The sequence below is a fragment of the Colius striatus genome, chromosome Z (genome assembly GCF_028858725.1).
Source record: "Colius striatus isolate bColStr4 chromosome Z, bColStr4.1.hap1, whole genome shotgun sequence".
NCBI classification, from domain to species: domain Eukaryota; kingdom Metazoa; phylum Chordata; class Aves; order Coliiformes; family Coliidae; genus Colius; species Colius striatus.
This window is the reverse complement of record NC_084790.1, coordinates 7,403,790-7,417,064: the sequence shown is the minus strand read 5'-3', so window position 1 is coordinate 7,417,064 and position 13,275 is coordinate 7,403,790. Positions and strand designations below refer to the sequence as shown.

General features: G+C 41.2%; 1 protein-coding gene across 1 annotated transcript in view; it reads right to left on the bottom strand.

Annotated features, from left to right (window-relative positions):
• Positions 1 to 732: 732 nt before the first annotated feature.
• SKIC3 (SKI3 subunit of superkiller complex) overlaps positions 733 to 13,275 on the bottom strand; it is a 50,601-nt gene continuing 38,058 nt past the window's right edge. The window contains exons 36-42 of the mRNA XM_062018680.1: positions 13,046 to 13,174; positions 12,314 to 12,435; positions 10,849 to 11,007; positions 8,348 to 8,500; positions 6,389 to 6,519; positions 4,640 to 4,763; positions 733 to 1,560 (exon numbers count right to left, since the gene is read on the bottom strand). Of these exons, the coding sequence (XP_061874664.1) occupies positions 1,483 to 1,560; positions 4,640 to 4,763; positions 6,389 to 6,519; positions 8,348 to 8,500; positions 10,849 to 11,007; positions 12,314 to 12,435; positions 13,046 to 13,174 (896 nt within the window). The 3' untranslated portion in view covers positions 733 to 1,482. The remainder of the gene's footprint in view (positions 1,561 to 4,639; positions 4,764 to 6,388; positions 6,520 to 8,347; positions 8,501 to 10,848; positions 11,008 to 12,313; positions 12,436 to 13,045; positions 13,175 to 13,275) is intronic.

Genomic DNA, 13,275 nt, shown 5'->3' with positions numbered 1-13,275 from the left:
ATAGAACAACACAGGGTGCTGCTTGGAGAGAGTTCAGCACAGAGCCACAAAGACGATGGAGTGGAACATCATCTGTATGATGAAAGGCTGAGGAAGCTTCAGCTCTTCAGCTTTGAGGAGACTGGGGGGTGATCCCATTAATGTTTACAAAGACGTAAAGAGTGAGTGTCAGAAGGATGCAACCAGGCTGTTCTCAGTGATGTCCAATGTTAGGACAAGGGGCATCAGCTGGAACACAAGAGGTTCCAAAGACATACAAGGAAAAACTTCTTCCCTGTGAGGGTGATTTGGCACTGGAACAGGCTGCCCAGATGGGTTGTGAAGTCTCCTTCTCTGGGGACAACGAAAACCCACACAGATGAGTTCCTGTGTGACCTGCTCTAGGAGGTCCTGCTGTTGCACAGGGGTTGGACTAGATGATGTTTTGAGGTCCCTTCCAACCCCTAAGACTCTGTGATTCTGTTATAAGCAGTTAGAATGACAGCCAAGGGATAGAGAAAACAAGCAATGTCTGGTGTAACTGCTCATCACCTGCAGGCTGTGCTCAGCCCGAGAGAGAATCACAGACTCTCAAGGGTTGGAAGGGACCTTGAAAGATCATTTAGTCCAACTCCCCTGCCAGAGCAGGACCATCTAGAGTAGGTGACCCAGAAACCTGTCCGGGTGGGTTTTGAAGCGCAGCTCTCACGCGTGCCGCCATGCCCTGGTAGATGTGACACCAACAGATTAGAATCACTGCTTGATATTTTTTTATTTTCATGTATGTAAAGGTAAAATGACATCACATCTGGTCACGATTCATTCAATTAAGCAGCCAGCAGCAGAATTACCAAGACAGAAATACAGCCTCTAACACATATTTATAAATACAATCCTGTCCCTGATGGTCACAAGCTTTTATTGATGGGAATGTTTACTGCAGCCCTCAGTCAAGAGGATACACTGCTGCAATTAAAAATGGCTTAAGCTACATAATTTTTGAAGTATAAACTGACACCATACATGAAGATCCAAGTGGATTTGGGTCTCAACTGCACAACAAGATGTATCAGAGGAATACAGGCATTTTAAGTCTCTGAATGCTTTACAGCATCTGGGAGAGAAGGAAATTTTGCTGCTACTTAACTAGTAATATTCTCTGCCACGAAGCCCTTGCATCATGGCCAATACATTTCTGTGTGTGGCCAAGGAGGAAATACAGACAAATACTCTCCATGGCGAATAGCACTGAAGCTTTGGCAAGGAAGAACCGAAAATTCCAGGTTTTCCTTTTGAATAAAGAGAAATTTTATGGTAGAAATCACATCAACAGAAAATAACCTACTTTCGCTCAGGAACAAGTAAAACTAAACACAAAGTTGCAGTTGATGCACCAAAAAAATAAGACCAGACACAAACAAATAAAAAAGTTTGAACCCCATATTCTCCTGAAGATGGATTAAGTTGCATGAAAGGATTACTTTTCACTTAACATAGTTCATACTAGGCACTTGATGACAATTGCTCATTTAGTTCCAGAACTCTAACATCCCCATTAGCTTTGGCATTTTCTATAAGTACCTGCAGAGAAAAAGAATAGAAAAAAAAGAAGTTAATAATTTTATGGTTAGTATTTGTGCTGGTTTTGCCCTGGATAGAGTTAATTTTATTCACAGTAGCTAGTATGGGACTGTGTTTTGGTTTTGTGAGGAAAATTGTGTTGCTCTCACAGGGATGATTTGGTTGTTGTTGAGCAGTGCTCACACTGTGGTCAAGGTCTTTTCTGCTTCTTACTCTACTGAGACAGTAAGTAGCTGGGGGGCACAAGGAGCTGCGAGGGACCATGGCCAGGACAGCTGACCTGAACTGACTAAAGGGATATCCCAGACCGTATGACATTGTGCTCAGCATATAAAGCTGCAGGAGGAAGGAAGGGGGTGATGTTTGGAGTGATGGTGCTTGTCTTCCCAAGTCACTGTTTGGTGTGATGGAGCTCTGCTTCCCTGGAGATGGCTGGACACCTGCCTGCCAATGGGAACTGAGGAGTGAATTCCTTGTTTTGCTTTGTTTACATGCCTGGCTTTTGCTTTATCTATTAAACTTATCTCTACCATGAGTTTCCTCAGTTTTACCATTCTGATTCCCTTCCCATTCCCACCAAGGAGGAGTGAGCAAGTGGCTGCCTGGGGCTGAGATGCCGGCTGGGGTTAAAACCACAACAATATTTTACTGCCAATCTCAAGCGCATTTTACTTTCCGCTGTGTAGTTTCCCTAAAAGATAAGTAACTTCTAAGTCCAGCTAGGAAATATTCAACATTACACATCAGCTTGCTTAGAACATCAGGCACTTAAAAATCCCATGCTGTAGTAACTTACTACAACCTGTAGTCCCCGGCAGTGCACTACTACAGCACCATTTGTTATCAAGGCTGAGACTAAGTTTGACAATTAAGTCACCTACTGGCAATGAAACAAGCAGAGCTAGGTGAGACCTATCTCACTGAAGACATGCATGTGGCCTCCTGCTAGTAGCTTTGTGTAAGTCTAAATGTGCCAAACAAGAGCAGTCTCTGTAGCAACACTGTTGGGGTGCTCTTTTACTCTCTCATTTAAATTTACCTTTCCTTGATTTATTTTCTGAATCTCGTATCTGAAGGTTTTCTACTAGTTAAAAGGCTCCCATGGCAGCCTGAGGTTCACAGATATACAGAAGCTTGTGCTTCTGGCACTCCTCTTGCAATACAAACACATTGTAGACATACAAAAGAAAAAGCATTAAGTGGAAACAAGGAAGTGTTTAGCCATTACAGTTACTGTAGTCATCAGCAGGGAGTAGAGATGACTTTGCAGAAGCAAGTGCAATGAGAACACATCAGGATCATCTGAACTCATTAACTGTAGCTTTTTTATGAAACAAGGTGTGTGTGTGTATGGATTTTTGTCAATGCTGAGCCTACTTGATGTGTTGTACCTCCAAACGTACTTTGTTAGGGATTTAAAGTTTCACTAGGGAACAGCTATTAGTCTGGGTAAAAGAGCTCACCGTGTCAGTGGCAGCAGTGAGAGGTTATTAGGAGAATACACACAGAGTCTGCATAGCAAAGCGATTCCGATTATAAGCCAAAATGAACCACCCCCCTTTGCATCACATCAAAGAGCTGTGTGGATCCTGAAGTTAACAGAAACTACGGTACCATTTACTATGTACTGAAGCCAATGTCCCATCACAGCAGTGGTGTTCCCCAGGGCTCAGTGTGGGGACCTGTTCTGTTTAACACCTTTATCAGTGACCTGGATGAAAGGATTGAATGCACCCTCAATCAGTTTGCAGATGACATCAGGTTGGCCAAGAGTGTTAATCTGCTTGGAAGAAAGAAGGCTCTGCAGAGGGATTTGGACAGGCTGGAGTGATGAGACAAAGCCAATTGTATGAGGTTTAACAAGGCCAAGTGCTGGGTCCTGCACTTGGACCACACCAGCACCAGGCAGAGCTACAGGCTGGGAGCAGAGGGGCTGGAAAGCTGCCTGGAGGGAAAGAACCTGGGGATGTTGGTCAACAGTGGCTGAACATAAGCCAGCAGTATGCCAATGGGACCAAGAAGGCTAATGGCATCCTGACCTGTACCAGCACTAGTGTGGCCAGCAGGACCAGGGCAGTGACTATCCCTCTGTACTGGTCACTGGTGAGTCTGCACCTCAAGTGGTGTGTTTAGTGTTGGGTCCCTCACCCCAAGTGGGACACTGAGGGGCTGGAGTGTGTCCAGAGACGAGCAATGGAGCTGGGGAAGGGTCTTGAGCACAAGTTTGATGGGGAGCAGCTGAGAAACCTGAGGATGTTCAGCCTGGAGAAGGAGAGGCTGAGGGGAGGCCTTGTTGCTTTTGGCAACTCCCTCACTGCAGGTTGTGGCCTAGTGGGGGTGTCAGTCTCTTCTCCCAAGTGAGAGGACAAGAGGAAATGGCCTCAGTTGTGCCAGGGAAAATTTAGATTGGAGATGAGAAAAAAATTTATTCCCCAAAAGGGCTGCCAAGTTCTGGCACAGGCTGCCCAGGGAGGTGATGGAGTCATCATCCCTGAAGAGATTCAAAAGACATGGATACAGGACAAGGGGTAATGGTATGAAGCTGGAGCACAAAAAGTTCCATTTAAACATAAGAAAAAGCTATTTTACGATGAGGGTGATGGAGCCCTGGCACAGACTGCCCAGGGAGGGTGTGGAGTCTCCTTCCTTGGAGGTCTTCAAGATCTGCCTGGACGTGTTCCTGTGTGACCTGATCTAGGTAGACTTGCTTTTGCAAGTGGGTTGGACTAAACGATCTCTAAAGGTTCCTTCCAACCCTACCATTCTATGACTCTATGATTCTATATCTGTCTACTGCAGAGTCACTAGGAGAATTTTTGCAAGTCTGGACTAGAGAGAGATTTTACAGTTTGTTTTTCACTTGTACTGTGTGAAGGAACGGAAGACTTTCAAACAAACTAGATGCAACTTCAAAAACGGGGGGATGTTCTTGTCAGCATATAATCTTCAAACATTGCAAACCCCTACAGCAGGTAAGTCAGAACCTCGTTCCCTGGCCTCTCTCTACCCTGCTTCCAAGTTACAAGCACAACATTAAATGTAAATAGGGTGAATTTTTATATAAAATGAAATGTCTTACATCTATCAATTCATGATCATCTTTGGCATACAGGTGCTGCAAGAGGTACCAGCGTGCTACTGATACAACTGTTTCTGGATTCCCCGGTTGATAAACCACTCTTTCCAACATTCGACGAGTCTCCCTAGAAGCACAACCAAAACAATCTAAATCAAATACAACTGACTAGATTACATGTAACATACCACAGAAAGCAACAATGTAGTAACATAAGGGAATCTTTCCATACCACTCAAGAAAAGGAGGGAGGAGAGTTGTATATTCCCTTGTTTCTTATGTAGTTGCATCTAGAATGCCAATGAACACTTCAAACTTCACATATTACACTGAAATTAGTGCTTTAACTAGCAAGTGACTGAAATCAGATTGGCATGGCAGATGTTACGATTGCTACAATAACGTGACAAACACCATGCTGTCTGTGAATTCAGTAAGATCTGTGATTTCAGGATGCAATTTGCATAACATGAGCTGTGAAATAAATACTTTGGAAGACAGTGTACCTCTGAGAAGCAGGTACTACAATAAATATAATAATCCCAACAATTTAGTATTACACACAGGCACTAACAAAAAGTACTGCAGTTCCTTCAAACAAGGAAACCAAAAGAGTATTACACAAAGTCTGAAATTCTGTTTGGCTGATGCTACCTTCCAACACTGCTGGCTGATAACTAAGACATCTTCAAATTTATGACATCATTAGAAATCTAGTAAAAACTAGGAATTACGATTAGGGATATCATACTCATTCACTGTTGCTCCATCAGTTTTGGTTCTTGTTTCAAGAATTGTGTCCTTTATTATCGATGTGACCTTCCATTACATTGGGATGTAACAGGCTGTTGAGAGGTGACATCTGGGTTTGGTTTGCTACTCTGTACTCTAAATGGCCCTGTTCTGTCAGGGGGCTTGGACTAGATGATCTTTTGAGGTCCCTTCCAACCCTTAAGATTCTGGGACTCTTGTTTCAGGACTTTGACAAGTCTAAGCAGATCAATTAGATCTGGTGATACACCTTACTGTTCACATAAGTTAGTATCTTAAACCTTAGTAAGACTGATTTTAATTGACCAAATTAGTTTCCAGTCCAATTTTGTTTTAATTGACAACCATCACAATCACATTGGACTGTCTGTTATCTTCTTATAAGCCCACAGAGAAAGTAAGCCAGCCTTTTAGAATTATCTGTAAAACCACATGAAATTATTAAGCAAAAATGCTAAGGGTATTCCCATTTTCCATAGCTTAAGTAAAAATACTCTAAAAGAAAAACTAGACTTAGTAACCAAACTCACGAATTAGGAGACTTCCAAATCTTCCTCCCCTTCCTCAAAAAGCCTCAAATGAGCACCTGGTGCTCAGTGCAGAATGAATATGAACTTTGTGAGCCAAATCTAGGACCACAATGAATCCCACTAGTAGATAGGGCAGTGATATCTGTTTCCACCGTGCAACTTAACAAGATTTTTCAGAGTGTATAATCTTCTTGACTGACTCACTTAGGTAACACAGTATTAAAATAAAAGCTGTCTTACACTTTTTCTGAGAAATGAAGGAAGATTTTGCTGCTTCCTACTCCCCACATTACTAACCTCTTCCCTCCCCTCTCCATTTTAACCACCATACTAGTTCAAGAATTAATTTCTGGTTTCAGTTTTCTTTAGTTCCTGGAGTTATATCTGGGGATAATGCTTGTCTGTAGTTTTGGACAGTGTGTTCCACTTAAACTTAACAGATCATGCATACCTTGCTCCCATTTTGCGATTATACTGTAGCAATGCTTGTAGGAGAGCTGCCAGAGGGCAAGGAGAAAGCTTCAAAGCTTCAGTTGTTGCCTCCTGAACCAAGGATGGCCAGTGCTCATCTGAGACATTAGCCTATGAGAAAAGAAAACAAAACAATTTAAAAGGGAAAAAAGAAAGAAAAATAAAAGAAAATAAAGGAAAATGAAAGAAAGCTTTACTGTACAGCATAAATCAGGTTTTGTTTGCAGCTCTCTAGACAGCAGGTTTAATTCAATCTGTTCTGAGTTATATAAAGCATTTGTCAGGTTAAAGAGAGATTTCTTAACACCCCTCCTCCACCCCAAACAGCAGTTAGAACAGCCTGGAAAAGCCATGTTAAACATTGTAGGACCAGCCTTGCCAGAATTCCCCTTGCTTGTTTATGCAAACAGTCTTTTTACTTTTCCCATATATGTTTTAGTAATATTTGTTTCAATTACAAACCCCTGCTTGTTCTTCAGCTTGTAAATCTTCATCCCATATACAAGAGTATTTTAGAAAGCAGAATTTACCCTCAGAAACTACATCATATTTTACAGAAGTAAAAACCAAATCCAAGAAGGTAATTACCTAATAGAACAACTACTGAGCAAATCCCTGTGTTTTTTAGCCTAAAAAAAAAAATCTCATTATGTCCATTGTGTCTGGATAGCATTCAGATTAGAGTAGTTGAAGAGGTGCCCAAATTTTCATTTGGATGGATAATTGGGAGGTAAGCAATTTTCAAACACGGAGCTTAGTTGGATCTGAGTGTGGCTGTCACTAGGCTTTTGCATGTTTCAATAAGCCAGTGCAGATTAGAAAGGCCAAACAGAGATTCATTCATTCACTGGCTGTTCTGCTCATGCAAAAAGCAGAGATGAGACAATTAGATTTGTACCAATTACATTTTTAAACAGTCTTGTGTATTCTCAGGCAATTCAGGATAATATTTGAAGAATTAGGACTAGTTAAGTTAGAGGGCACCCTGTGACCTGTGGAGACATTTAGGAGCTATAGGAAACACAGAGAGAGACCACTAGAAAATGGACAGAAGAACCATGGCAGGAAAAATCCTGTCATTTGAGAAATTTCTGCCTTCTGAAGCATATGGCTTGTGAGACAGAAACTCATGTACATTGAGGCAGATTTTCTTTTCCCACCAAGAGCAACAGTTTTGAAGCTTTATCCTCAGTAAAACTGAGTAACTTCTCTTGAATAGGCACCAAGGATATAGAAGGTTTGTTTGCCCAATTCTGATTGTGGCTGTTAGCTTGACCATCTGTTAAAATCATGGCAAACTGTTAGCCAAGATCACAAACGTACCTACAGTTTACATCAGGCTTTAAAGAAGTCTGATAGTGCACTTCAAGTTTCTAGAGTGACAATACTTAACAGCAGACAAGACACAGGCCAAGAACTTGAGTTATATTCATCCGGTCCCTTGGGGCAAGGAGTAGAATAATTTTCTTTGTACCACAAGGTACAGTTCTCTTAGATTGCTTTTATACTTCAAGGTAAGGCACTGTATCTAGAAATGACCATACTGCATAAAGCTACTTGAAACTTGACTTAAGCCTGCAGGCATCAGTGCAGGAAAAACAATTTATTAGGCCCGTTGTCTGAACAAGAGAACAGAAACTTGAAGGGTATCTCAGTTTGGATCATCAAACTGAATCTGTTTCTACAGAAATAAGCCTTATGGAACAAATCAGTCTCTTTATGTACATAGTGGTTCCATGTAATTACTTCACAGTGACCTCTCTTACAAAAAGATCTTGTAAAAAGAGTCCACAGCCCCTTGCAGTCTCATTTTATTCTCTAGTTGTCATTCATAAAATGCAAAGTTGTTCAAGCAGAGGCTTCACTGGAAGACTGCAGAATCCTTGCATCCCATGAACTCCTGTTAAATTATGCAGTTATGCAATTTTTATTACCCTACCATGCAGATTTCCAGTGCAAGCATAGCGAGTCCTAGCAGACTGGATAACTTCCCGTTCCAGTTGCCCTGCTGTGATGCCAACTGTAGACTCTTTCTGTAACACATCTCTGCTCCCATCATCATTCTTTGGGACTGATATACTTTTGCCAGCCACTGAAAAGAAACATCCGACAAAACCAGTTAGGGAGCCTCCCAAATACACATACGTTAGGTATTACCATTTAGCTCTATTTATGAGAGCACCACAGAATACTCTTAGCTAAAACCACCACCCACTTATCCCTCATTCTAACAACATACTGCACACTGCCCCACAGGAAAATGCTATCTGCTGCAGAGCTGGATACCTCACTACAACTTATTTCAGAGTTATGCTGACTGTTTGACTGTCAGACAGCTGTTTCAATCTGCAGATTGCTCACAGGTGAGCAAATTACACAACTGGCTTGGTGAAAGCCATCCTTTGGACTAGAAAAGCATTTTTCAGTGCCTCATTTGTCTCTAAAAGTGCTGTAGTGATGAAAAGACATTTTTTTGCTAGAACAAAAGTTTTTCAAGGCCAGCTGAGTGATGCAAGTAATCTGAACCGAGATGATGGGCTTAGGCTTGGGCTACACAGTGTCTAACACAGCAAAGTCATGCTGTAGGTGCCAGATGGGGCAAAGGAAGTAGACACTGGGATCTCTGCAGAGCCTCACACTCCTACTGCCTGCTCTGCCAAGCACAAGATGTCCTGGATTTGCTCATGAAGAGACGGAAAAGGAGTCTAACTCCTCCTTCTTCAATTCTGTAGTCATATCACATTTTTTGAAGCACATGTAGCCACAAGTTTGCAAATTCCTGACATGTACACGATACACATTAGGATGCATAAGCCACATTTAGAAATATTCTTTGCTGGATGACCCAGCAAACAAAGTAATTTCTTATTAAAAAAAACCAGTTACCTTGCTTTAAGGCAAAGTTCCTTAGACTTTTGTTAGCTAAAGACTGTCTGGTGCGAGAAGGGGCAAAATTCTCAACTATTTCTGATACACAGAAGTTACTGATCAATAAGAAGAGACACACTAGAAAGTACTTATTAGCACTAGTGAGACTGGGCATTCTTGACATCAAGCTTGCAGGACTGATTTGTAATGTAAAACATCCATTCACGTGCAGAAAAAAAGTGCAGTTCTTTATAGTAGAAGATATTCAGCACTTAAAGATATCCAGCACTCAAGAGACAAATAAGAAAAGAACCCTCACACAAACAAACAATGGTAGCTCTGACACATCAAGTTTTCTCTGTTTTCCTGGTAGGTCACAGCACAAAAAGTATAATAGCCATCCAAGTCCTGCAAAACAACCATTTAGAAGACAAAAGCCAAAAACTTAAGCAAAAAGCAAAGTTAATGGCTCCTCTCACTTAGTAAAATTGTAATGCATCCTGATGGATACTTCCCAGCAAGACAAAATAATTACCAAACTCTTAGGAAAGCCATACCCAGAAAATATAAAAGCATAGATCTATCTCCTAGGAAGAGATGTAGTAGCCAGGACATCCAACTCCTGTGAACTATCTTCTTTATTTGCAGACTGAAGAAGATCTTCCTCAGAGGTACCTTATCAGTGCCTTTGATCACAAAAACCCAAAGCAACACTTGCCTCCCTCCAGATCACATACACTTTCAGTCACTTATTTGCTCTGCTTGTAAGCAAGATGACAATTGGCTCAGCAAGGGATGACTGAAGAATGTACATAAGCCCTAACTCCACTTTCGAAATATATTATTAAAACAGAGGATACAATTATGTCTTGCACACCCTCACATTTTGCAAATCCAATCTGAGTTCTGCAGTTCAGAAAAATGAAGTCTTACAAACCAAAGTAAAATGTGTCAAAAATGAAACTTTCCACAAATGATACTCATATGTTCTTGAAGGGAAGAGGATTTGAAGCCTTACAACAAGTGAAATAATGATTTCTACAGCAGCCTTGCACCAGTCTTCTAAGATTGAAATCAACTTTAGTGAATCTTGCCACAAACAGGGTTTTATTTAACACGCAGAGGGAGCACCATAAATCCTGTAACTGCTACAAGGACTCTTAAAGTTGATGGATTTTTTTTAAACAACACTCTGTCAACACTGGTAAAAGAAGACAGTAACAGCAACAGTCAGGAAATAGACTGCATCACCAGAAAGGTCTCTTGACGTGTTGTCTCACAGAAGCAGCAAATGAAACGAGTTCTAGCACTTTTCTATTAACTAAAATCAATCCCTTGTAAGGCCACGGAAGGGAGTGAGTGAACACTCTTACTGGGAGTAAATTATCTTTTCTTTTGACACAACTTATTCAAAAGAATGCTTACAAGTGACATCAGGAGATTGTGGATAAACACACTCAGATTTTGAGATGCTGAATAAGGACTTGCGTATCACTATATTAGGAAACCATTGTGTGGTACATACTCTGCTGAAAGCAACACACCAAAGTCAGGGAGAGGATCAATACTTACTTGCCAGGCTGAAACTGAAGTTGAGCTAGTCATGACTGTCTTGCGAAGCTCCTCCAGGATATTGTCTGGAAGTTCTTTGTGAGACTGCAGCAGCTGCTTACACTGAATTTGTCTCAAAAGCAAAAACAGAGCTGGGTGCTCAGGGCAGCTTTTTAAACCCTAAACCAAAACAAGGCCCAACATATTATCAGAATTATCACTTTCAAATATTAGAAGACAGCTTGATTTTTGCACTTTGGGCTTTACAGAACGCAGCATGGAAAGCACCCTGAGGGTACTCACAACATGGCACTTTACCCCTACTCTGCACAAATGTTCCAGGAACTAAAGCATTAACATAGGTCATGTTTTTTTCTGTCTCCATTTAAAGTGCATCCTAAAATTTGTACATGTTCTCTCCTTTGAGGTTTTTGAAAGATAAGTAAATGGCAATCCCCTAGCTCTCCTTTGGCTTCAAAGTCTTTACAAGTTTTGTGCTAATGTAAGCAAAAACCTGTCCAGCAGATAAAAGTGATCTTGAGTATGCTCCAAGCAATTTCACTTCTCTAAGTTGGGTGTTTTACTGCCACTGGAACAGAAATACTTTAGTAAACATTTCCTGTTCAATAACAGCAGACACCTACCAAATATTTTTTGGAACAAACCCACACGAAATACCAAAGACTGAAGACTACCCATCTGTTGCATTATGCTTCTCAGGTGAAGCATGTGAAGCTTCTGCAAGTAACATTACATGGTGTTTTACCTGTTCAAATCACAGTGCTTCCAAGAATTAAAGCTCAAGCCAGATCTAAGAAACACCAGTCCTTTTTACCCACTTTTCTTTAAAAATAAACTGTTGACTCTGAGTCCTTAACAAGCTGCTGCTTTGTGAAGAATGCGTGAATGTGCAGAGACCCTCCCGAAGCAGAAGCTGAAGCAGACTGAAGCTTTTGCTAAGTCTTCTGTTCATGAACACATGAAACTCACACTTGAGGCTGCTAACATCCCATCCCATCCCATCCCATCCCATCCCATCCCATCCCATCCCATCCCATCCCATCCCATCCCCTTTCCCAGCTATGTTGCCTCAAGACTTTTCTTATTAATAATTAAACTTGTGGCTCTGAAGTGAAGAACCAACATAACAGAGCAGAAGACATTTAGGTCCCCTACAAGTCTCCTACCTGGACTTCTTGCCTTGAATTTCTGTAACGCTTTGCTTACTACTAAGTTAATAACTAACAGCAGGAAAGGCAGACGTAGCTTTGTCATGTCATATGCTGTTTGTTTCAACTAGTAACAGTTTTTGTTTTTGCAAATAGAGTAAGTATCTTAAGGAGGGGAGAAAATGCCAACAACTATTGCGTCTTGTAGCCCTGATGGGATAGGCAGATGCTCATACAAAGATTACCTTTCTGTAAAACACACAAATAACAATTCCTATACAACTCTACCATAATCCGCCAGTGGGATGCCATCATACCTTGGTGCAAAGTGCTTCAGCTTCTGAAAGTTTACCAGTCTCCTCTAGACTGGTAATAGCTTGACAGAGACACCAGTCTTCAAGAGTCTGGATATAATTACGTGGAAGATTATTTTCTCCAGCTGGAAAAAAGATAAAACACTTAACCAGATCACTGTGTATGCTGCAGTGCCATACCATGCCACATGCTCTACATCTGGTAAAGGTGAACTTTTTAGGATTATTAACCTGATGTGGCTTCCTTATTAGTAGGAACAGCAAGAGATGGCAAAACTATAAGCAACAAGAGAAGAAAAAAACCACAACATTTAAGTTAATGGTTTTGAGAACAAACACTCAAACATGGAATTTTAATTCCAGTTTTTAAAACACTATGGACAATGAGCAAAACTGAGGCTGAGATTATCACTCTATTGGAAGAGTAATGGAACTCAAGAGCCTTTCCTTGTAAGCAGTGCTCCTCCACTGCCATCCATCCATCCATCCATCCCAGTTCAGAGGTATTGTTCTTAAAAAAAGCGTTTCAGGCTTTGGAGGGGAAAGCAAGGTGAGATTAAGTAATTAACCCTAGCTGTGCAGTAGCACTTAGTATTCTTATGTGATAACACAGTTACAGCTCAATCCACTGCTGAGCAATTCTCAGCTTATTTGCAAGTTTCTGAAGCTCAGAGGAGTTTCTGAAGCTCAGCATTTAGACTTTATTTTTTCAAACTAGAAAGTTGTGTTGCTTACTTTTGGCTGAAACTGTAGATACAAGTGTCATCTCTAGACCAGTTCGTTTTGGCTGCGTGTTGTTGAGGCAGACAACGGTGTTTTCAGCATGACAGGCTGCCATTAGCACTGCCCAGGTAGAAGGATTATCTGGAAAAGAATGGTTAAAGGCAACTCGTGCCCATTCAAAATGTGTGACGATTCATTTAGAATGGTCTGTACCAGAAAAAGCATAAAAATGCAGCCTTCAA